This window comes from Brienomyrus brachyistius, chromosome 7 (assembly GCF_023856365.1).
Source record: "Brienomyrus brachyistius isolate T26 chromosome 7, BBRACH_0.4, whole genome shotgun sequence".
Taxonomy (NCBI): domain Eukaryota; kingdom Metazoa; phylum Chordata; class Actinopteri; order Osteoglossiformes; family Mormyridae; genus Brienomyrus; species Brienomyrus brachyistius.
In genome coordinates, this window is record NC_064539.1 from 31,381,072 (window position 1) to 31,406,350 (window position 25,279).

A 25,279-nucleotide genomic window follows, 5' to 3' on the forward strand; every position below is an offset into this window, starting at 1 on the left:
CACTAGCTGACTCCCAGTATCCCCCTGGCACCCTGCTTGATGTGTCCACCGCTTTAATAATTTTCCAATCCCTCTCCCCCTAATCTTTCTGAAAAGGCTTTTCCTCATCTCTCTGGCCCACAAATGAATATTGAGATTATGGGCTGCCACCAGCTCACCCGGAGTCTTACACTTATCTTAAAATGACACCTGACAAACACCCACTGGGTGCCAGTTGCCATGGAGATCACAGTGCCCTCTCCAAAGGGCAGGCTGTATGGTACTGAAGCATACTGCTTCAGCATGTCCAGCCATGCTGTAAGATTATTTTAAACACTGTGGCTGTCTGTCTGTGTCTGGCTGTCTATTTGCTTGTCTGTTTCTCTCCTTATATCTCTGTCTGTCTGTCTGTCTGTCTGTCTGTCTGTCTGTCTGTCTCTCATCATCCTGTCTGCCTGTATGTGTCTGCATGTCTGTGTTTGTCTGCCTCTCTCTCTCTCTCTCTCTCTCTCTCTCTCTCTCTCTCTCTCTCTCTCTCTCTCTCTCTCTCTGTTTGTTTGTCTGTTTATTCTCCCCCCAAACCTTTGTGGTATTTTGTGTGTTTAAGGTGGACGGTCAGTAGCCTGCTTCCATGGAATGCTGTTACATTTCTGCAGTCTCAGCTGGTCGTGCTAAATCACCTGCTCCTCTTTCTCACCTCCATCCCCAGGGTTCACCCTCTAAATGTGAGATTAGGGACGTGGCTCTGAAGGTTTGCAATGAAAACGCCTCCAGAGGAGGCCCCGGCCAAAAACCACATCATGTTTCATGCCTTTAAGAGGCTCCTGCTCCTTCCAGCTCAATAAAAAAACTCACCTGTTCCAACTGGCTTCCACAGAAACTCATCTGTCCGGCACACGCCGCTGTGTTTCTCTGGATTACACACCATGGGGAGCCAGCAGAAACTGCACCTCAGAGAAGATGACAGTCAGATGAGCCTAAGCCTGAATTATACCTTCTGGGAATAAACCTGAATCATCCCTGCTTATGATCAGGGCTGGACTGGCCCTCTGGCATGCCGGACATTTTCTGTGAAATTCATCATTTGGCAGAAGTTATCGGGGGTCACGCCCCACCTCAGGGCCAATTTTTAATCCCAGTCCAGCCCAGGCTGCACCTGCTGGCGTCAAACAAACCCTTAACCTGAATGGTACTTACTACAGGGCTGCTTTATCGTGTGATCGTGTTAAGTATCTGAGCCTTAATCGCTTATTGCGATCCTTCAGAAGAGTTGAGATATCATAGTGAGACAGAGAGGATCCCCCGGGCCATGCTGGTCTGTGGTCCACAGCACCTACTGATCCCTGAGCCTGAGCGTGTTTCATCCACAAAAGCTGAGGGCAGTGACTCTGTTTCTGTTATGTTTGGTGTCCTGCCTCTTACTTTCATTTACATCGTAGGGTGAAGAGAATGAGTGGGTGGGGCAGCAAGAGAGAGAGAGAGAGAGAGAGACTGTGTGTGTGTGACGGAAAGAGAGTATGCCTGAAGAAGAGAGGTTTTTCTCAAATATATCCCATGTTTCAGATTAACCTCAGGGATTTCATTTAAAATGTCCAGGTTTACAGCAGGTTTCCCAGTTACCAGGTAAGTTTAATTTCATGCTGTGCTCTGGTTTAAATCTGGACAACTGCTTTGGAGATTATTTCTTGGAAGAGAGCAGGCTGCTCCCAGCCCACAGCGGAAGGATTTTTTACCCGGTGATCTGTGAGTGCTGTTTGTCGTCTGGACAGCAAAAGTGGGCCTACAACTGATTTTAAAACTTGCTGAAAATTCTCTTTCTCAGTATTAATACTTTCTACAACAGTGAACATGCAGTGTAACAGCCATAACTCTGTAGCTCTGTTCGCACTGGAAAAGATGCAGTTTGATTGCTCAGTTTAAATCCATTGGTTCATTTGTTCATTATGTTCTTACTTTTAAAATATTGTTTATCTCCTGACGCTGTCGATACTGTGAAATCCGTGTTAAACAACCTATTGGAAAGTAGTTGGAATGCAAACAATGTTTTCTTAGAAAGTCGCCCCGTGATACTGTAGCCCAGGTGAACAGGAAAAACCAGTTTGGCAAACTATGCCAGTTCCCTAGAGACCACTGTGCTTTGGTCTGGGAAGCTGTACCTGTTCCGAGTGGTTTGAAGCCGTGGGCCTGCTGTGGGAGGAGTCTGCTCTCCAGACGTATGGGCTGCTTTGAAATGAAATGACACTTTATTTGCCATTTGAATGAGTATGAGAGGAGGTGCACTGGAGTGTGTGAGCTTTGTGCATGTCCTTCTTTTTTTTTTTTTTTTGATTCAAACCCTTTATTGCTGTTGCAATATACCATGTCACTAGTCACAAGTACCAGCGAAAAGCAGGCCATCGCCCGACCTTACATATACAACATCACAGTAGGGGGTAGACCGGCCGGGAGACAGGGGAGGAGAGAAAAAGAGAAACAGGATGACATGAGGAGAGAGGAGGAGAAAACACCTCAGCAACATAAGCACATGATCACTACACCGTACAACATGAAAAGACACGACTCGCAACAGGTGAGGGAATGGGGAGGTGGAGGTAGTCCAGCATAGACAAACAGCCATCCGGTCCTGCAGCCATGGAGGCGCTGGTCACAGACCCGCCTGTTCACGCTGGGGGTATGAAGCAGCGAAGGCGTTGGATGGGGGGAGGGTGCAAGTCCTTGGGATTGGGGGAGAGGAATGCAAGAGAGTCTCACTGCCTGTTCTTCCGGGGGAGCTTTTTGTCCAGCAGCAGCCTTAGCCAAGGCCAGTGCTGATTGAGGGGAGCCAGAAGCTTGATAGAATAAGGTTCTTAAGACACACATGAGGTGAGAGAGAACCTTGTGGACAGATCGCAGGGTCAGCTATCCATCCAGCACCCGGGAGCATTTTTTGAGGGTTGAGGGCCCAAGAAAGATTAAACTATTCTGCTAAACATGGGACTTGAACTAGCAACCTACCAATCACAGGCACAGAGACCTAACATACTGGATCACACACGACCTCCAAAACTTTGTGGTAGCCAGGAATCAACTTGGAAGGCAGCTATGCTAACCAGCTACACACTGCTAACCACTAGCCATTATTGCAGCAACACACTCCTAACCACTAACCATTATTGCAGAAACACACTGCTAACCACTAGCCATTATTGCAGCAACACACTGCTAACCACTAACCATTATTGCAGCAACACACTGCTAACCACTAACCATTATTGCAGCAACACACTGCTAACCACTAGCCATTATTGCAGCAACACACTGCTAACCACTAGCCATTATTGCAGCAACACACTGCTAACCACTAACCATTATTGCAGCTACACACTGCTAACCACTAGCCATTATTGCAGCAACACACTCCTAACCACTAACCATTATTGCAGAAACACACTGCTAACCACTAGCCATTATTGCAGCAACACACTGCTAACCACTAACCATTATTGCAGCAACACACTGCTAACCACTAACCATTATTGCAGCAACACACTGCTAACCACTAGCCATTATTGCAGCAACACACTGCTAACCACTAGCCATTATTGCAGCAACACACTGCTAATCACTAGCCATTATTGCAGCATGGCATTTAAGGATTTTGAGCCAGGTAGGAGTCAAACCTAAAAACCACACAGTAAGGAAATATCCATACTGTATCCATACTGTAAGAATAGTATCGTATCAACACTGTGCCCACAGTGTTAGAGTAGTAACTTATCCACACTGTAAGAATAATATCTCATCTATACTGTGTCTCAATTGTAAGAGTATTGTCTTGTCCATACTATGTCCACACTGTAAGAATAGTATCTTATCCCCACTGTATGCAGTCTGTTAGAGTACTATCTTATCCACACTGTATGCACACTGTAAGAGTAATGTTACCTGAGTGTCCCCATGCTGGACTGAGGTATATGGAGGAGAGAACCTGCCTTTTGATGAATTAATGTCTGTATATACAGTACAGTGTGTTTGGCTAAGTGCAGGACAATAAGGTAAAGGTGAATTCCTGGGTGAGGGCTCCCTTATATGGCACCCACTCCCTTATATGGCACCTACTCCCTTATATGGCACCCACTCCCTTATATGGCACCCAGTCTGTGCCAGTGTCCCTCAGCTGTCCCTACAGTTCCCTAGGAACCAGTTCTGATACTCACACTGTCTGGATCCGGTCTTAACCAGAGTGCGAACCTCTGAGGACCTTTCCTTATCTGTACCCATGGTACAAACGTACGTCTCGTGACCTGCCACTGCATGCCTGTCTCCCATCTGTTACAGGAGCTGCCACATTCGCCCAGGTCCTGCCCTCTGCTGTGTCCTGATGTTTTACTTGCATGCCGGTATGTTGCATTACCATACACTCCAATTAAGTGTCTGTTAAACACAACTGTGTTGTGAAAGGCACCATGTACATCTGATCGAACCCATGCTTGCTGTCGTTAGGCCAAGGCATGTTCAAAAAGCCTTTATCAGCTGTCTGATGTGTGGCTTCCATTAAGATCCTTCTGTGAATAACAGTAAAGTCAATTTGTCCTCTTGAAGACAAATTGTCCTCACGATTTGAGATGTTTTTGCAAGCTGGCCTGTTTTGAAGTAGCAAAAGTTTGGTACATGGTGCAGTGGAAAAGTATCCATACAGGTGCAGAAGGCACATTCACTGTGAGGCACTGCGAAGGGGGTTTGAAGGGCATGAGGTCCTCCTGACACACTGACATCACACCCTCCTCTTCATGGCCAATGACATTCCAGAATGCGCTCTTCTACATTCACCTATAGGTGGCACTGTTGCCTTGCAAGTGACATCCACTGGGCCTCAAACCATCCAAAAAGCCCTGGGAGAGAGTGTGATCCTGGGCTGCGAGTACAGCACAGGACCTTCGGACGTTGGAGATCTGGACATCGAGTGGACGATGGTCAGCCCGGACATAACGCAGAAGGACCAGCTGGTGAGAGGCTTCCGCGGGGGCACTGGCGGGGGGGGCATATAAAAAACATTCCAAAATTAAGCAGGAGACAAAAAGACACACATTCAAAGGCTCTAGAAGGACATTCTTTGCAGTATGGAATCCCTTTGAAACATATAAGGCAAAACATAAATGACCAGGGTTAATATATGTCTTGTTGACACTTATGTATAGTAATATAGATGCATTTGATTTATCATTTATCTGTGCAATATAAATGCATAAATGTGCTTCCTTTTTTGGGGGGGGGGGCACACTCTGAATTTGAATACCGAACTCCAGACAGAAAGCAGTACCAGGGGAGGTGTAGCCAGCTGTCTGCACTGCGCAGTGTGGGGCTGTAACAGACCCCAGCTGTCTGTGTCACAGATCCTGTCCTTCATGGGAGGGACGAAGTACGATCACAGCACCGGCGCCCTGGCGGAGGGAGTGGACTTCGCCGCCACCGACCCGTCCCAGGGAGATGCCTCCATCAAGATCTCCTCACTGGCTGGCAGCAACGCCGGGACCTACCAGTGCAAAGTGAAGAAGGGCCCAGGTGCGGATACGCGGAAGGTCACGCTGGTCGTGCTCGGTGAGGCAACCTTCCAGAAAGCTCTCTCAGTCTGACATTTCAAAGCCTGTCAGAACAGAGTTTATCACACGAAAGTCAAATTCCCATTTTTACAATAAATCTGTTTTCTCAGTCCTATCTTATATTCTGACCTGTGTCTATATAATGCTGCAGTTTGAACACATACTCGTCCCACTGCAGGTGAGGTTCATCACTGGCCTTCTTTGCCTGTGTTTCAGTACGTCCCTCTGAACCCAAGTGTAAGCTGTTGGGGAGTGAGAAGGTAGGGGGCGCTCTTTCCTTGCAATGCAAATCCTCGGAGGGCTCGACACCACTCATCTACTTCTGGCGGAAGGGTAGCGAGGAGGTTCTTCCTTCCAACGTCACACAGAGTGAGTGGCCCACACCTGATACTATGATTGTTGCACTTGGGATTGTTAGTCCACTAAACCATAATCGGAGGCTCCTAGTCCTGGATGACAAGGAGCCGCATTTGATTGTGATTGCGGCTCTTATTCCTGGGCTCAGACTCAGTCACGGGTGAGCTGTTCATCACCAACCACTCAGAAAGTACGCAGGGCATGTACGTGTGTGAAGTGCGTAATGCCGTGGGGATCGAGCGATGCCGCTTCCGGCTGCAGGCCATCAAGCGTAAGCATGACAGACTCATTTCCGGGGGGCTTGGGGGTACAGATAAGAGATGCACACAGACTCAGTTGGATCTGTAAAGCCATGACCCCAGGTGACCTTTTGACCTCTGCAGCCCCTAACAGGGCAGGTGTGATTGTGGGCACCTTTGTGGGTGGTCTTCTGCTGGTGGTCCTGCTGCTCCTCTTTATTTGGTTCCTGTTCTGCCTCTGGGACAAGCGACAGTCCGAGAAGGAAGATCTGGCCAACGATATCAGGTGCGGCGCCGAAGATCGCACACATACACACACATAAGAGTAAAACCGATACCAAAACTAAAGATGGAGTCAACCCTCTTCCTACCCACTAGGTTGGACGTCCCCAGCCCCCTGAGCCGGCCCCCGAGCCGGGCCCTGAGCCGGCCCCCGAGCCGGGCCCTGAGCCGCCCCCCGAGCCGGCCCCCAAGCTGGGCCTCTGGCCGACGATCAGACTGGGCGCACAGCTCGTTCAAGAACCCGTCCATCACCCGGTCCCTGGCGTCTGGCTCGATAGCAGGATCCTTCAGCACCGGCCGCAAATCGCCAGACTCCTGGCTGCTGGGGGCTCGACTGGAGAGCAGAGGCAGCTATGCTGTGTGACGGACTGCCGCAAATCCAGGAAGAACGTCACACGCCAGTCATGTCATGTCAGTGCTGTAAATGTGTCCCGGTTTGTGTTTTCCCCTAATTTTTTTAAATAAAACTGACAGAAGGGGGCCTCTTTTCTGCCACGACTACGGCCCCAATTTGCTTGGATCTGGACCCCCCCCCCACACGACAGTGCACATGGATGTGGATCCGATGGCTATTAAAGGGCATTCAGTACGTTTTTCATGCCCTGTGCTTGTGGGGTCCGTGAGAATCTGTCGTCGCTGTACTGATCACGTTCACACTGGTAGGTCACGTACACACACATAGATACACAGGGCGAGTACGGCATGCGGGGGATCTCATTCTCAGCCTGCGTTTTGGGCTCGCATTTAGCCCCTAGCGCCGCCCCTGTGGTCAGGCAAGGCGACAGATCGCAGCCGACAGCCCCGGGTGGCTATAAGCAGCGACACACCCTGCCGGCAGCCCCTCAGACCACAGCTGCACCTGCAGGAAGTCTCCCCCCACGGTTCCTCGGACCTGTGAACCCGCACCACCATCTGCTGCACTCTCATTATAGTGATCAGGCTGCCGCATAAACCTGAGGTGCTCAGAGACACGAGAGCCGCCATTTTGGTACAGCTGTGGGGGCGTACTGCATTAATGCGTGAAGCACAGCAGGCTTCCTATACCTCTCCTCTATTCAAACTTCAAACTTTATTGTACTTTGCCTGCTTCCTATTTATTCAGCTAGGGGCTTAAACAGACGATGGACTATTTGAAGTTAGTCCATTGCTGTCCGTCTCCATCCAGCCCACCCTGATGCTTTCTCATACTCCGAAAACACTGACGAAAGTTCTCCATTCATTTGGCCATTATCCAGCCTGCCTCTACCACATTGATGAAGCTAAAGTAGAGCAGAGATTCTGCTTGGATGATGGGAGCCCTAGTCATGGGACATCTTAGCAATGCAGTTATGAGAATGTATCACCCTAAAATCAACCCCCATTGTCTTATCTCTGAATCACTCTCTTATCTCTATCTGAAGATCATGAAAATCTAAGGTTATAGAGGATGACATCGAAGAAGAGCATTTAAACCACATGGTCATTTTGACAGATTGCTGTTTATTGTGCGACTGGGTGCAAACAGGATGAGAGGAAGTAGGAGATTTAACAGAATTTAATAGATATTTAATAAACTATAAAAATATAGTGTGAAGCAGGGCTGGTCCTGGTGCCCCCCCCCCCCCCCCCCAGATCAGCAGAGGGCCACCAGTTCATTTTTATGAAACACATTTCAATAGCACAGGGCGTCTGGCTGCTAAGTAGCTCACGCCTGCTTCATGAGGAGAGCAACAAAATACTAAAAGCAGTGTATATAACAGTAATGTTGCGATGGGCTGGCCCCCCATCCTGGGTTGTTCCCTGCCTCGTGCCCATTGCTTCCGGGATAGGCTGCGGACCCCCCGCGACCCAGTAGGATAAGCGGTTTGGAAAATGGATGGATGGATGGATGGATGGATGGATGGATGGATGGATGGATGGATGGATGGATGGATGGATGGATGGATGGATAACAGTAATGTCATGGGATGCATACAGAGGTATTTCTCCTCATTTCCTTTTACTTGCCCTTTCGTGCCCCCTGATCAAACGGCGATGGCCGATGCCCAGAAACTACAAACAGGGACAGCAAAGTGTACAGCTAGAAGAGTGTGTAAGACAAGGCCCCCGGCCTTAGGGACCAGCCAGTGAGTGTGAAAAGGGACACCCCCCCCCCCCCCCCGACTGCTAATGAGGCTGAGTAAACTGATGTGTGTCCATATAGGCGAAGGCCTGTTTACAAAATGTCACAATAACAATCACACTACACCTCTACTGCCGAGGTTCCCTGACATCCCAGTGCTCTTCATTCCGCCTTGTTCCCTCACGGTGCTGTATACAGGTGTACACCTGCTTGGTTTGTTCACAGTGGCATATAAACATGTTGTGACATCTTGCGTCTCCATGGTGACACGTTCAGAAGGCGGGAAATGTGAGCTATTGGGATGCAGTACTGAAGCATAGCAAACGTCGCTTTCTAGGTCCTGCACCAGCCGTGGAGATGAACCCTGAAAGAGAAGAATTTAGCCCTGTACTAAAGGACCACAAGACAACTGGCCTGGAAACAGGTGAGGCAGCACAGCACAGCAGAGCACAGCGCAGCACAGCAGAGTCAGTTCTGATGATCCCTACACTATAATCCTTCTGTGTATGAATGCAGGTTCCCATACAGTCACATACAGTCACTTTGCATACACATTCGTAAATAATTTTTTATAACTACCCTGTAATTTTGCAGGTCAGATCCAGTCATATGGGAATCTGGAAAAGAGAAAATGGCACGTTCAGTTATGTGGATAACAGTAACTGTGGTAAAACATCAAAGGTTAAGAACCATCACAGAATGAGCTGAGATGTACCGGCTGCAGAAGCGTCTGCTGCATCAGGGACTTGCTGTGGATTCCTAACCAGACATAAACTCAAGGTTTGTATATCAACACATCTCTCGATACAATGAAACAACAAGAACTACACAAAATAACATCAGCAGGACAGCTTACCTCTTACAACAGCTGAAGTTTTGCTCTGAAAAAAATCACAAAAATTACCATCGTGCCACAGCATCGAACCACTTCAGCAGCTGTACGAATAAACATCAAAACGCTGCGTTTCTGCTTCTCTCTGCACTGATTCCCTCACAGAATCACACGGAGCATTTTTCCTAAAGGAGAGAGCATTTACTACACCAGGCTTTTTCATTCTGAAAGATACAAATAAACAAGGACTGGATGGCATGGGCAGCACCTGCCCTCTCGTGTTGAGCTTTAGAAAGTAATTTCCCATTAACATTCGGAGCAAGAGCCACAGCAATGAACCCTTAATCACTGGGGTTAGAACAAATCCCTCAAATACTGTACATGCCTGGTTCAGCAATATATAAGGAGCTGGGAACTCACTGAGTGTGAGGAGCGTGATCAGGACTCCCATCAGGAATAGTGCAGAGAGACCCCCAATCACTGACCAGAGCAGCATGTGGACGCCCTTCGGAGAATCCACAGTTATTGCTGGAAAACACCATTCAGCCATTAACAAAGAGCTGTGGAGTTACCCTGCCTGTCAGCGGAGTGACTGATGCCTGTCAGCGGAGTGACTGATGCCTGTCAGCGGAGTGACTGCTGCCTGTCGCTCTGGCAGCATCACACACAGAAACACGGGAAAGCAGAGCAGTACCTGGTGCTGTGACGCTCACTGTATCGGAAACTGGACAGAATTAACAAAGTTAAGCAATGTGATACATGCATTTTTATAAATAATTGAATAACTTAAACAATGAAAAAGTTAGTTCAATTCAGAGAAATGCTCACAAGTGCTGGCTTCAGTTGCATCATATTTCAAGCCTGCAGAAACATTCAGTTCAATTCATTTTTCATATAATGCACCATTCCCAGCTTACAGCTGCGAGAAAGAGCGGGTTACGCATTTGGAATTATCTGGATTTCAACATAAATGGGCTGAAATATGTGATCCGCTCTTCATTCAGCTGCATGAATGTTCTTTATTAACATTTTACATTTACATAATTCTATGAAACAAATAGAGCAAGTGCCCTGCAGAAATTTCTCATTCTTGCCAAAGTCCCTGTTCATGTCTCCACTGTAAGAAGACTAAACAAGACAACAGCACGAAGGAAACCACCGCTCATCAAAAAAGGTATTACTGTACGTCTCAAGTCTGCAGAAAGGACCTTCACTTGCAGAAGCACAACTTCAGCAGACTGTGTTACCCTATTGTGACTTAGACATAGACTCTGGTGTTCCTAAATCGCCTGCGGTGTGTATCTGCCCTGTGATGGACTGCTCTCAAACTCGCAGTGACCCTCACCAGTGACGCTCACCAGTGACGCTCACCAGTGACCCTCACCAGTGACTCTCACCAGGGCATCGAGGATAAATTAAATGCTAATATAATATTAAATTCAAATAAAAAGGAAACTTACTTGCCGTGAACTGAGTTGTATACTCTTCAAAGTCTGCAGTAAAGTATAAAGTACAGTTTGATAAAGATCATGACACAGGGATATTATAAGAGACAGTGCCGTCCAAAAGATTTAGGCAGTTAAAGAAAATGTTGGCGTCTGTTTATCTGGGGAGTAAGTCTGTATTTGCTTAAGAGAAAAACCTATTTATCATTAAGACAAATGCAAATTGACAGCAACACAACAAAAAATAAACAAATTTCTTCTGTTCTCCAGAAAGTTACGGATATTTGGTTGAATACCAGATGAACACCTATCTGACCCCCAAACCTGCCCTGTTAAACTCAGCGTTCATGCACCGAAAGCACTCACCGTGCACCTCGATGGTGATGGCCGCACTCGGCTTAGAGGTGCGAAGAGCACCGTCCCGCAGCTCCAACTCCACCACACAGCGGACCGGCACCGGACCTATCCCGCCCTGGCTGTGCCGCAGCAGCTCCCGGCCGGGCACAGACAGCTGACAGACACCATGTCTGAATAACACTGTGTCCAGGACGGCCTCCCCCACGCCGGCGATGAACTGGCAGCGTGTCCCTTGCTTGGCCGTGCAACGAAGCCTGGCGACATCTCCCAGCCGTGCATCCCGCATCGAATCCACATGGAGTTCGCTTGTCAGGTCTGCATAGTCAGAGGAGATCATTTATGTCCAAAATTTGGATGTCATTAATTGCAGCTCTTAATTATGCTTAAGCTCTTCGGGACTGAGCATGAAGGGGAGCTCATTAATGTACAAAAACCAACACAGGCTATTTCTTATCCTTAAAATCACAAGAGGAGAATCATGCTGCTCTCACTAAAGTGTCAGGGGTAACACTTTACTTAAAGCAGCCATGTCCAATGCATTATGGAAACATTCATAACGCATTATAATGCATTCATAAAGTAGTATAAATACAGCTATTACTATGTATAAAAAGGCATAACACATTATAGCCATGTGTATTATGCAACATGAATGCACTATGAAGCTCTCATCTATAATGCACTATAAATACCTTCATAGTGCAGTATAATGACTTTTGCTGACCATTATAACACATTTTTAAAGGCATCTATAATGCATTATACATGGGTGCTTTAAGTAAATTGTTACCAGCTCAGCATCTAAGAGGAGGATCAGTACTGACTACTTACCAATGACCTGGAAGATCTGACCATCACTGCGGGGGGAGCGGGGAATTCCACTTTCTACGTTCACCTCCACATCACAGCTGACAATGACCACATTATGAGAACTCATGGACACCTCATTCCACATCACCTGAGCCTGACAGATCCCAGACAAACTCTTGAACTGAACCGTCTTAAAGGGCACATGACTCTCGTTGGTGTAGAAGTTACAACGATATCCTTTCTGAGCAGAACAGCGCACAGTGGCCAACTGGGTCCAGGACACAATCTTTGGCTCCACCTCCATGGTGGGTTTCGGGAACCGGCCTGTCTGTGAGCCAGTGGTCCAAGGTGTCCAAAGAACAGCTGGTGGAAGTACAACATGAAAACTGCATCACACAACATGTACATTACAGAACCATCATGCAGCATTCGGCATCTGCCATGAAATCCTTAGTATGGTCATCATAGTACTTAGTATAGTTATTAGGGTGATCCTTAATATAGTACTTAGTATAGTCATCAGGATTGTCCTTAGTATCTACCTCTGTTCCATAGTATGGCACTTAGCATGGTGGTCCTGCATATCGTACCTAGAATGGTATTTAGTATAGTCATCTTTCATGGTCATTAAGACTATTATGACTATATGTCATCTAGTCATTGTCAACTCCTGGCATTAATATAGTCCTTAGTATAGTCATCAGCACAATATGTAGCTATGATGAGAAATATCTGTGATTAAAGTCGTGATCACATAACAGATTAAATGACCAATGACCTTAACGCGTACTCACCAAGAAGAATGGAGTAAATGCAATGGATCCTGATGCGGATGGTCAGTGATGTTCCTCTGACTGGTTCATGCATCTTCTGCTGCATGTTTTGTCGTATCCTGAAGACCTGACCTGAGTCACAATACCCACAAGCATAAGTGAACAAGAGTGAAAATTGTTCAGATCAGATGTGTATATGGTCTACTATGCAAAGCCGGGACACCAGGGGGGCAGCAAGGAGGCTGGGGGCTCCTCTGCCTTACAGACCCTGTTGCTGTACTGGGCTGAAGCCAGATGAAGGTGAAGGGGGTTTGTGAGCGGAAGGTGGGCAGGATGTGGGCGGAGAGTGGGTGGGGAGTGGGTGGAGAGTGGGTGGGGAGTGGGCGGAGAGTGGGTGGGGAGTGGGCGGAGAGTGGGTGGGGAGTGGGCGGGACAAAGAGACTGACATACACAGCTGGACAAAAAAAGGGCCAAACCTAAAACTGCAGAACATTAAAATTTTAATGATCTCAGCAGCAAATGGCCGGAAGATTTTTTGCAAATTGTGTGAAGAAAGACTTGGACAATCACTTTTTTCAAAAACCAAGTTCGAAGGAATTTCAAATGTTACGCAGTTCGGTCAGATATATTTGAATATCTGTGATACTTTTTGCAATCCTTCGCAATTGTTTTGTGTTACTAATAGTGAATGTACTGTGTCCAGTTAAAGCACAAAACAGAATTACTGGACTAAGTATAAACCTAAATGAAACAGCCATGTCCAGTTAAGTGCACTTTACACATTAAACTATGGAGGACAATGCAAACCATATAACTTTCATATGTGTGATTTATACATATTTATTAATAGTGGCACTCTGGCAGTTCACGGCCAGTGACTGTAAACAAGACAGTTGTTCCAGTAAGACAAGGCAGTGAACTTTACCGCGGTGTCATAGTTAAGGTTTAAACCCGAACCCACTTGTATGTCGGCCTGTACTGAAATACTCCAGATAGGGGGTTTGAGTTTGAACCATAACTGTAGCACTGCAGTAAAGCAAATTACTTTCTAAACCTTCACGTGCAGATTTCCAGTACTGTAATGTCTTTCGATGTTTGTAAATATATTTTCGTGTTTATTGCAAGGAATCGCAAAACTATTTCAAAAAATATTTTCCCTCCCAGACCCCTTAGAGCCAAAAAAAATAAATCAACGGTCTGATGCGCTTAAAGGCTAAAGTGAAATTCGAACGGGTTAATTATAGTTTGAATACATATTTTTCAAAGAATCTTTGAATGTGGGTTAAAAAGAGCCTTAACCCAGACATTTCAATTTTATATCAAACATTAAAATATTCTGATTATTTTATCTTTGCATACAGGAGGACGACACAGATGAATTTACCCATTTCCATCTTTGTCTCGCAACAGTTCACTGCAGCAATGAGCCAATGGAAGCTCAGATCTTGGTGTTTTTTATGCTGTATGACCAATGATTCGTCTCCCAGTTTTGTGACGCAGAATCATTGGCTAGCAGCCCGACTGCCAATTACCACCATCAGATCTGAAAGCTACGTAAATTCATCCCGCGTTAGTCTGTAGCCACATGTTCCCAATAAAAAAATTTTTTTGACCAACTAGCTGCTTTATCCTTCATTTCTATCGTTTCATCTGAAGCTTCTGTAATTGCTTCAGCTTCTAGAAAACCCATCAGTGTGCGGGGGGGGGGGGGGGGGGGGCTATAAAATGCATGAAGACCATCCAGCACATACAGGGGCCCTTAATACTATCACTTCTACAGCCCAGGATCTTGACCAACGTCAGGGGCCCCCAGAGAAGTTGCACCATAGCCAACGCAGAGGGAACACAGAGGTATGTCACGAGGTCCTGAACGCGTCATGTGACAGAGATTAATGAGAGCAAACCCACTTCATTCATTGTAACACCATCCTTGGAAATTTTATTTACTCTATAAAACAATAAACAACAGATAAAACCCCAATTTCTCCAAGAAATATGTCCATTATTTTGCAGGTCTGATTCTTTTTTAAAACCAAGCAGGACTCTATCCATGACCAGTTGGCCTCAAGTCCTGAGGCATATGAGCAGAATTAAGTCTCTGTCCTTTTTACTTATCATCCTGCTTTCTAGCATCCTCAGCTGTTCCAGCTGGTGGTCTCATGCCTGCATCCTGATTGGCTGAGAGGTGAAGGGAAGAAAGATCTTCATCCAATGGAAGACCGGAAGAGTTCTCATTGGCCAGCAGGTTGTTCTTGCGCAGACGACAGGCCTGCTCATAGGGTGGTCGAATCGGGGGCTGAGTGGGGGGTGTGTATTTGTATTCCTTACTGGGGTCCAGCTAGAAACAAACAGAAAAACGTTTTAGACCAGATTTAAGTTCAAACTCCAGTCAGCACCACTGCAGCAATACATACATGCAAAAATGTAAAAATGTTCATCTTAACAGACACCAGCAACCTCAGCATGCTGTCATAGCAACCCAGAGTGCACCTGGAGGGGATAGGTCCGGTCCGAGTCAAAGGCACTGAGATCCCCACAGGCCAGGAATGGCACAATGACCCGGTTTGGTCCCTCTAGCTGGTTAAAATCCACATCTGGGAGAAAACATCAGAGGCAGTGACACCGTTGCATTTCACATGTGCCAAACACAGTTAAGCTTGTGTATGAAATATAACGTACATGAGCACAGCGTTAAAGGGGGGGAGACCACAAGAAAAGGGTATGTCACTGTATTTAAGGTGGCACAGCGTTATAGGAGAGGAAAGAGTAAGAAAATAGTGTCTAACTGCATTTTAAGGTGGCACAGTGTCCAGACGTGTCTGGGATGCAGGTTGCTCACCATAGCAATGGTCCAGCAGGGGGTTAGACATGTTAGGCACGTAGCCCTCGGGAGGGGCATACCTCTGACACACCACGAAGGCTTCTGAGGGAGACAGAGTCACAGCCGGTGGTCAGCCCCCCCTACATATACACGTGGAGGTGCTTACTTCCACACTGTGTGCAAACCAGTCCTCTCAGGGATGGAAAACGGTTATTAAAGGTGACTAGGGTCCCTGCTGTCATTGTGCAAACAGGTCAGACCCCGATGTCTTGCGGAGGGGTGGGCCGGGCCCCTCACCGATGCTCGAGTTGCGGCTGCTCCTAGGCTTGGCACATGTGACTTCGCCAAAAAAAATCCTGAGCTGGGAGTACAGAAGGGTGACGTCCTTTCCCCGGAATATCTACAGAGGTACAGAGGGTTAGGGGCCAACAATTGGATGTAAACCAGTGCCCTGCTGATCACAGAGCCACACAACATCCCAACAAGTCAAATGGGTAACCCCCCCACCCCCACCTTACCTTTGCCACAAAAGTTCCTCCACGCTTCAGGACATGAGTTGTGATGTTCAAAGCCTATCAGGAGGTAAGGAGCACAGGTATTACACAGACCTCCCTCACACAGAACTGCAACTAATTTTCACTGTTCTATCCAAAGTGACCTAAAAAGCAGGCAGATAATTTATCACAGCATACAGTCGTTAAGGAGCCAGCTGAGGTACAACAGCTGTGAGACTGAACTTTTGGGGAGGGACCAGGAACAGTGCAAGATGACTGTCAGAACATCAGCTATACAAACACTATTTAGTGTGTAATATGAGAAAATCCATTTACATAAATATCACTAACAGAATCTAGTAAGAAATGACAGTGAGCTAGGGAGGGTCAGGGCAAGATGAGATATATTAATATTTTAATATATTTTATAAAAAAACCAGCTTCACAGACGGGTAAAGTTGTCTGAAAACAACAAACAGGTAAGCTGAGGTTCCAGGGCAAAACCCATTAAAAAGCAGATGAGAGCAGATCAGTGGCAGGTCGGTTCAGGCGGCCAAACTGACAGCAAGGAGCAGCTGGGCCTGGATGTACTCATCCACGTCATGCAGTCCAGTCACTGAGGAAACAGGAAGGAGGACCAATCAGCAGCTTCCACTAGAACCATTAGCCAACTGGGACAGGATCACAGCTTTGCGTTGTACCCTCATTAACAGAACCATCTGTGACACTGAAATATCTGCCTTTAAATTACTTGCTATTTACCATCAGGGGCACCGTCACACACCACAAGGTCAGCAGGCTGCCCCTCAAAGTGTCTGATTATTTCCTGGGCTGTGGAAGTCTGACGAGAGAGAATATCAGTATACGGAGTATACACCAGCATGTAAATGTATGTATATAATGGTAAGTGATGTCCTGTGGTTAGTGAGCCATTGCCCCCCCCCCCCACACACACACACACACACACACACACACACACACACACACACACACACACACACACACACACACACACACACTCCCACACCTGCCTTGGTGATGTCGCCCTGGATCTGTGTCACTCCTGGGAGTGGAGCCATGGCCTGAAGATCAACAGCAACGATCTTGGCCTGCTCCTGCTCCCGCTCCCGCTCCTGCTCCCGCTCCCGCCCTCTGCACCAACACAAGGGAGGGTACCAGTGACTCTCACTCACAGGCGGTTTTACCATAAGATGCAGCAAGGCAGCTCCTCAGGGCCTCCCCACCAAAGGGACTCAGGAATTTGTGTTTCTTGTTTTTTATATATATATTTTTTAAATGGGGTGGGCATGTAAAAACGCAAACTCCAGAAATAAAATGCCTGTAATTCTTGAAACTATTTTACAATCTTAAACGAGGGCTGATTTAAATCCTAACGGTCACAAAATGTCAGTAATAAGACATAAAGGGATTTCTAAGTGTTACTCATGTAGGTAGAAAACACTTTGTCTGCCAAAATGATTTCGTGGTTTGTTTCAGCATTATAAATACTTGACTTAGGATGGTGACCCTGCAAAGACAGTGGACTCAGACAGAACCCTGAGTAACACTCAATGAAAAACTTATGTGAATTAGTCCAAGTACAGTGGTCTCAGTGTCGAGCAGATTTTCTCGCACTATGTGTAGTTGCCCCAGTCCTGAAAGAGTCTCTCTATAAAAATATGTAAATAAATCCCTTATCTGTGTTTAACTGCAGTTTTTCTTCTGCATTCCATTTCTGGCATAACATCTCATTTTTAGAAAGCAATTCACACCACCCACCAAGCAGCAAGAGAGGGGAAATGACGAATGTTACAGCTTCAGGCTATTCGAAGGGGGGGATCCTGAGGGAAATCTATGGGATCCTGACAGCAAATTTGTTTATGTCAGTCAACACTACCACTGGTCAGTAATGCTTCTAGTCAACATTATATGATTACCATTTTTAATCATGATTTTTTCCCCCCACACAATAGGCTATATAACAAAGAAATTAGAATACTGAAAAATCACATCAGCTGCGGTTTCGGAACTTGCTACACTGGATTGCTTTGGCCTGTTGAAAGCCCTCAGTCCACGGGTAAACAGGGATGATGTCACTGACGACATTATAAACAGGGGTAGTTTTTACTATGTTTGCACAATTTAGATTGTTCTTTGGAAAAATGACTAAAAAAGATATGAACCATTTGGCCCTTACTGAGTTACGGATACTGAAGTCAGCATACTTTGAGCAATGGGTGCTTTGCTATTCATGTAAACCAAAAGGAAGTGTACATTTCCACTGACATCCAAGTTGAACTATAAATATCTCTCTTTTAATAACATTAAGATCAGAAAATTACTAAGTAATAGATACCTTGCTGTTTTTACTTAATCGTTTTCAGACTTTTTTTATTTCAAAATAACACACACGCACACACAAGGTATATATAACTTTGTGGGGATTCCAGTCACTTCTATGAACATAACCCTAATCCCAAGAATGACAACCTTTTACTCGGTAATTCTTATGTCTATTCAATTGTCTGTCAAGCACCCATGCGGGATGGGAGCTTCATAGAAGTAAACGGCATTTTGATCAATGGCTTGTCCAGCGCCTTACCTGAGTTTTCGGCTCAGAACTTGGCTCCAGCTTCCCGGAGCCGCGCACAAGTCCACCGCCCGCCGCACACCTGCAGAAAACGCACCGACTTTGTTGCATTACAAGACACAGTTTTTATACATTCCTTTGTCTGGTTATTCCTTAATAAGGAGCATTTCGGGGACAGGGAGAATCACTCAACTCGGACGCAGCCCATTTGCTTGTGAACCATGTCACGGAGCTGGGGCCCACCTTTAAAGAGGCCGAACTCCTCATCCAGCTGCAGCAGCTTGAAAGCACTGCGGGCGCGCCAGCCCTCCTCTTTAGCGAGCCGGTAGTAAATATCCCGCTTGTCTTTGGAGGAGCGACCCATGGCAGCAAGCTGTCACACCACCCTTTTATGTAGAGAAACGGCGGAGGACTGTTAACGCCGCGACATTTCCCTCATCCAGCTTCAGCTCATCCGTTTACTTTACGGACCAGTACTTTACTCTACATTTATTTATCCAGCCTTCACATTCAGGACGCAAACTCACCTATTCAATTTCAGAAATGCCTACGGCACGAAAAAATAATCAAATAAATAATCGACCACCACCAATGTTAAGCTCTCAACTGATACCGTTTATAAACCCGTTATAAATTGAAAATACTTACACACACGTTCCGATCTCCAGACTGCTACTGCGTGCGAGGACCCCTCTGTCCAATAAAACGAGACGCCTTCTCGCTGAGCTGTCCTTAAGGATGCCTGAATAAAAGTGACCTTATTTTAAAAGTGGGTGTCGCTAGTTATAGCAGCAATATATATAGGTAGGAGCTAAGTTTGTCCACTAGATGGCAGTGTTCTCAAGCGGATAGACGTCTTGTCATACAAATATAAGTATAAACATTTGGAATGTTTAAATAATATGCTACATTTCAACTGATCAGAGATTAAATCGGACTCATATAAAATGGTACCAGCGTAGCTAATTTTAAGTTTGTAATATAATAATATGTATTTGGCGTAAGATTTTTTTAAGAGTTTGAAAGTGTGTGTCACGTTAGATGCGGGAGAGTTTGCAGCTGTGCATTCAGCGCACAGACGTAACAGCGGAGGAGCTTTTATCGAGTGTGTGTGTGCGTAATTTCTGAGCAACATGCAGTGTAATCTAGTTTTAATAACTGTACATACAAAGATGCTCTTTCTCTTTTATCTTAAACTATGAATGAACCTGAAGGTGATCCTTTCAAAATGAGATCACGGAAAGGCGATCACGGCTTCAGTCGCTGTTACGTCTGTGCGCTGAATGCACAGCTGCAAACTCTCCCGCATCTAACGTGACACTCACACTTCCAAACTCTCAAAGAATCGTACGCCAAATACATATTATTATATTACAAACCTAAAATTAGCTACATCAAAAGTGCTGGGGTAGTTCGCAAACCCTAAAGGCAATTTACAAGGTAATACAACTCTCACATACATGAAAATGCGTACGCAGACTAGTCTCGAATTGAAAACCTCACGCCAGCCAGCTGACCACATTTGGCTGTGAATGTCATTACTGAGTATTATTATTGCCCTGTGTATCTTCTGTAATATGATACAGGTGTGAGAGAATGAATTCTCGTTGAAATCAATCTGTGGCCGTTTTATTTTCAAATTGATCCATTTGTAAGAGAACAAACACAATGTTATGAGCCACTGGTTTCAGTATTATCTACCCCTTGTGACTCATGAACTCAGTGATACTGTGCAAACAGACGGGGGGGGGGGGTGACAGTTTGTAATTGATCAGGGACGGACCAATGAATGGCGGAATTTCCCATTACGTTTCCGACAACCACCTGCTGGCTCCGCCCACCAAAGCGGTGTCAGTCCCCTCTCCCCCCTCCCCGCGATCGCTGACGTGGTATGGGGTGTATCACTGCAGACTTTTGATTGGCTGGCGCTGCCTGTGGGACCATTAAGGCAGGGTCTGCCTTACTCTGTAAGTTAGCAGAGGACATGGGGGGGCTAAGTTTTGGTTTTAAAATATGACAGGTGGGAATTAAGGTGGGGGGCTAAGTTTTGTTTAAATGATAATCCCTACACTACTGCTAGATTATTGTGCTGTTTAACTTAACGTTGCTATTCATTTTGCAGCTTTTAATCTGTGTTCAGTTGTATGTTATTTATCTGAGTTCTTGTTTTTTTTACCAGAGAGCAGCATAATATCCTTTCATTGTACTGAATGTATAATGACAATAAAGTTTCATTCATTCATTCATTCATTCATTCATCCATTATAAGCTGCTGTGCCACCTCTATGCATCTACTCCTGGACTGTAAGGACATGCTTATTGTACCATTAAATTTGGAACGAGAGAGGGGTAACGCACTTAGACAGGAGGAAGGAAGACAGGTCTGCCCCCAAGGATTCAAAAGGACCTAGACTACAATGTAAATGGTTACGTTTACAGGGGATGAGCTATCATGTCACACCGAGGCCCTTTCTGTACAGACATGTTATATTGATTTTAGCTGTAATGATTGGCTGTGCAGACATGCTATGTTGATCTTAGCTGTAATGATTGGCTGTGCAGACATGCTATGTTGATCTTAGCTGTAATGATTGGCTGTGCAGACATGCTATGTTGATCTTAGCTGTAATGATTGGCTGAGGAGACATTCTATGTTGATCTTAGCTGTAATGATGGACTGGGATTAGGGTTTTTCCCATAGAAATTAATGGAAGGTCCCCATTTAGATAGGAAGACCAACTTGAGTGTGTGTGTGTGTGTGTGTGTGTGTGTGTGTGTGTGTGTGTGTGTGTGTGTGTGTGTGTGTGTGTGTGTGTTGGTTGTAGCATGACTCACAATAAAAGTTCATCTCTAGTCATCCTATAGTGACATGACTTGCCCACCCTAGGAGATCCCACTCACCAACCAGGCCCAGGTTCTCAGAGCTCATCTTCCCCACCCACACTGATAACTGATATGACCATCATCATCCTCAGCCCCTAACCCTACGCACACGTGTGTGGTCAGCACTCTCTCTGTGGTCTCTTCCCCTTCAGGGTGACATCATATATGCTGAGCTCATCTCAGTATCTCAGGATGCTGGATCTTTACACCCGGAACTCTACCCTCCGCAGTGTCCCCTGAACAGTCGGTAAGTGTTGACATTGTTATACAGTGTAGTATATGTTACATTACAGTTAAACCTTCACAGGCTAGAACATAGATCAGTACAGCAGACATTATACCTACGTCATATAAGTTGCGTCGGGTGTAAATTATTACCAGCTCCTGAGCCATTACCTTCCTTATTTAATTCTCCCATACATCCCACATATCAGCGGTACCTCAGAGCAATAAATCAATGCAAGCTTTTACTTCATGCCCACCACCTACAACACGCATGAATCGATGGCCTTTCACTCTCCTCTAATGGACTTTCAGGTTGTTCAGGTATAAGTATTCTGAGTATATACAACAGTACTCAGTATTGCAGCAGCCATTGGTGGTCTAGCAGCACTTACATGTTCAAAAGTATCGTTCATCATGAAACACAGACACACCACCCACTGGCCCCCCAATTTCTCGGTCTTTCAGAGCCACCAAATGCCCACTATCCACCCTGATAATTATGCCAGTGAGGCTGCGACGCTCCCGGTCAGTCGGTTTGCGGCATGTCTGCACAGCCAATCATTACAGCTAAAATCAACATGTCTGCACAGCCAATTGCCGCTGGAATAGGAGAAAGCTGGCAGACTGGCCCTGGCCCCTAGTCCACCTCCGCGGCTGTCCACATCGCTGCAGCGGTGCCCGAGACACGCGGGAACCTGCGCTGTCTGTGATCCATCTCGTTACGTCAACAAGGCAGCCCCTCATGTCAGGCAGCAGCATGAAGCAGCCCATCATGTCAGGCAGCGGCGTGAAGCAGCCCCTCATGTCAGGCAGCGGCGTGAAGCAGCCCCACATGTCAGGCAGCGGCGTGAAGCAGCCCCACATGTCAGGCAGCGGCGTGAAGCAGCCCCACATGTCAGGCAGCGGCGTGAAGCAGCCCCACATGTCAGGCAGCGGCGTGAAGCAGCCCCACATGTCAGGCAGCGGCGTGAAGCAGCCCCTCATGTCAGGCAGCGGCGTGAAGCAGCCCCACATGTCAGGCAGCGGCGTGAAGCAGCCCCACATGTCAGGCAGCGGCGTGAAGCAGCCCCACATGTCAGGCAGCGGCGTGAAGCAGCCCCACATGTCAGGCAGCGGCGTGAAGCAGCCCCTCATGTCAGGCAGCGGCGTGAAGCAGCCCCACATGTCAGGCAGCGGCGTGAAGCAGCCCCACATGTCAGGCAGCGGCGTGAAGCAGCCCCAGACATGTATGCCGCACACACACACTTCCATGCCCACTTTCTGTGTGAGAAGTGGCTGCTTCTCTCGCCCAAGGTCAAGCAGCACAGGCAAATATAGGCAGAGAGACACCCGGATCCAAACGTGTCTGCAGAGTGAACAAGATCAGAGTGTGTATGAGGCGAGTCTTATGAAATGCAGGCTGAAGGGGAATGCCTAATGAGACTGACGGAGTTGGAGGGGGGCCTCTGTGTATCCATATGTGCTGTGGCAATGAGTCAGCAAAGGGGCTGTACTGCAGGACTCAGTAATGCTTAGTGGCCACTTGGGGGCAGTGTGGCACTTAGTGTTTGCTGGGTGAGGAGAACTGAAATTCACTGCAAGCTGCACTGTCATCAGCAACCCTCCCCCCACCCTCAACAATGCAGCACTCGCACTGGAGGGCCGCGCCACACTTACTTGGACCAGCACTATTGCAACGATCTGAGCGGCAACACGGGCTGGAGGAAGCAGCTCAGCCCTCACACACACACACACACACACACGGGGCTCCGGGGACATGGCATAGGGTGGAGCCATACACCTGGGGCGGGCGGAACCCCTCCCAGCCGCCGATCTTTGCATTGGACCAGACAGGCAATTATTACGATTAAGATAAACTTTTTTTGATCCCAGGGGGTACCAGCATACAGCAGCGTGAGAGGAGAGGACAGATACACATATAAGGCGCACAGAACGCAGACGAGCGAATGTGGTGCAGTGTGTTACGCGTGAGCAGTGCTGCTGGTTCTGGCCTGTAACACAGAGTGTGGACCTCGCAGCCGCTGGTGCCGCGTCCCTCTCAGCCCAAACCTCCCTCATCTCAAACTCCTTCTCACTGACTTTTGGTTCACAGTCATCTGAGCGAAACGAACGTGCCTGGCTCCTCTCACTGCTGCCCCCCCCCTCAGACTGCTGCATACCATTATTCTTGTCTCTCCTCCCCCCCCCCCCCCCCCGTTACTTCCCGCAGCTCATGCACGCACAGTCGTAAGTATGCCGCAGACACATTAACGTTCACACCCATCACACGCCCCCCCCCCTCCCCAGACAAGCCATCACCGAATGGACAGCTTCCTACCCACACCAAGCCGCTCGTTCTAATTTTGTGACCCCCCCCCCCCAGGTCTGTGCAGCATGGAGGAGGGGCTCTCTTTCAATAGCATTTAGCATTATGATCGAGCACATAGGTTTCATTTCAACGTTGGTAGGGAGTAACAGAGATTAGCCTTAACCCTTCCGGCTCTGTAAACACACACAGCACTTCCGCAGTAGTGATAGAGACTCATCTGTACCGTCCACACCCAAATCTACGCCCTTGGGTGATTATTCATTTCAGACTCACTTATCATGCAGGAAATAGCCCTGTGTCTGAATTAGATGAAAACATCAGGGTGCGCTTTCAAATTTCCAGGGGCCTCTTACCTGCAGGAAATGAGGGGCCACCACAGGGCCACAGATATACCCCAGCTAGAGAAACTGCGCAGCTGCAGCCATTACTGTGCACTCAGCGGCTGTAAATCAACACCCCGCCTAATAAGCAAGGCTCTACTGTAAAAGCAGCACATTTACAGAAGTGTCACATGCAGTGGCCAGAGGGGTGTGGCCACCAGAGGGGTGTGGCTAAAGTGGGTGTGGTTTGTGCTGACAGCTGTCGCCAGTAATGTGGGTTGGTATTAGTCTGCACTTTGCAAGCGTACAAATCAGAAACAGTAACAATCCCTGTGAGAAAGCACTGTGCTCCATTCCTCTGTTCACCTATTAAAATGCCACATATTAGAGCTAAAATTACATCTTAGATTACCATCTGCTTAAAGGGGTAGTGGACTAATTTTCCCTTAAAGGGGCGGCTGCACTGTCTAGCTTTTTCTCGCTCTGGAACTGTCTCCAGACAAGGACAAGGTTCATGTCAGGAGGCCCCTCCCACCACTCACTCAGCATGTCCTTAGTAGCCTGAAGTGGCTGCAGATCCCCACCATACCATCACACCAGGGCAAAAGTCAGAAGACAACAAAGTGACATTTAGCTGCCTTTATAAGATGCACATAAAAGCAAGTGAGTCGAACAGAACTGAGGTTAATGCTTTCATCAGCCTGCTGGCCCTCAGGCAGTGCTGACCATGCCCCATTGTGAGCAGTGGTGTCTTAATGGTTAGGGAAGTGCACGTGTAATTGAAAGATTGCTGGTTCAAATCCCCAGCCAGCAAGGCACCACTGAGGTACCCTGAGCAAGGTACCATACCCAAGCACTGCTCCCCAGGCGCTGAATTAGCTGCC

The 25,279-nt window shown here is 47.1% G+C and overlaps 3 protein-coding genes across 5 annotated transcripts; 1 reads left to right on the forward strand and 2 right to left on the reverse strand.

Annotated features, from left to right (window-relative positions):
- Positions 1–1,417: 1,417 nt before the first annotated feature.
- LOC125746324 (coxsackievirus and adenovirus receptor homolog) lies at positions 1,418–6,934 on the forward strand. Its single transcript, XM_049020201.1, has 8 exons — positions 1,418–1,602; positions 4,297–4,358; positions 4,795–4,964; positions 5,352–5,556; positions 5,775–5,927; positions 6,064–6,186; positions 6,299–6,440; positions 6,533–6,934. The coding sequence occupies exons 1-8, from the start codon at positions 1,568–1,570 to the stop codon at positions 6,798–6,800; spliced, it is 1,158 nt and encodes a 385-aa protein (XP_048876158.1). The 5' UTR covers positions 1,418–1,567; the 3' UTR covers positions 6,801–6,934.
- A 1,642-nt stretch (positions 6,935–8,576) lies between these two features.
- LOC125746323 (uncharacterized) lies at positions 8,577–13,015 on the reverse strand. Its single transcript, XM_049020200.1, has 11 exons — positions 12,776–13,015; positions 12,003–12,344; positions 11,181–11,486; positions 10,830–10,862; positions 10,198–10,230; positions 10,064–10,093; positions 9,790–9,897; positions 9,394–9,418; positions 9,253–9,296; positions 9,117–9,154; positions 8,577–8,901 (listed from the first exon to the last, which is right to left on the reverse strand). Exons 1-11 carry the CDS (start codon positions 12,858–12,860, stop codon positions 8,653–8,655), a joined length of 1,293 nt encoding a protein of 430 aa, XP_048876157.1. The 5' UTR covers positions 12,861–13,015; the 3' UTR covers positions 8,577–8,652.
- A 1,651-nt stretch (positions 13,016–14,666) lies between these two features.
- ftsj1 (FtsJ RNA 2'-O-methyltransferase 1) lies at positions 14,667–24,454 on the reverse strand. 3 transcript variants are annotated; one of them, XM_049020213.1, is made up of 13 exons: positions 20,120–20,257; positions 19,308–19,401; positions 19,187–19,206; positions 18,903–19,045; positions 18,672–18,741; positions 17,101–17,221; positions 16,832–16,910; positions 16,633–16,685; positions 16,094–16,147; positions 15,873–15,975; positions 15,594–15,677; positions 15,245–15,348; positions 14,667–15,092 (listed from the first exon to the last, which is right to left on the reverse strand). In XM_049020213.1, exons 4-13 carry the CDS (start codon positions 19,021–19,023, stop codon positions 14,862–14,864), a joined length of 1,020 nt encoding a protein of 339 aa, XP_048876170.1. In that variant the 5' UTR covers positions 19,024–19,045; positions 19,187–19,206; positions 19,308–19,401; positions 20,120–20,257; the 3' UTR covers positions 14,667–14,861. The 3 variants fall into 3 exon arrangements, with proteins under 3 accessions (XP_048876170.1, XP_048876169.1, XP_048876168.1); XM_049020212.1 differs by lacking the exons at positions 19,187–19,206; positions 20,120–20,257 and adding an exon at positions 24,429–24,454; XM_049020211.1 differs by lacking the exon at positions 19,187–19,206 and having other exon boundaries at positions 20,120–20,256.
- Positions 24,455–25,279: the final 825 nt, after the last annotated feature.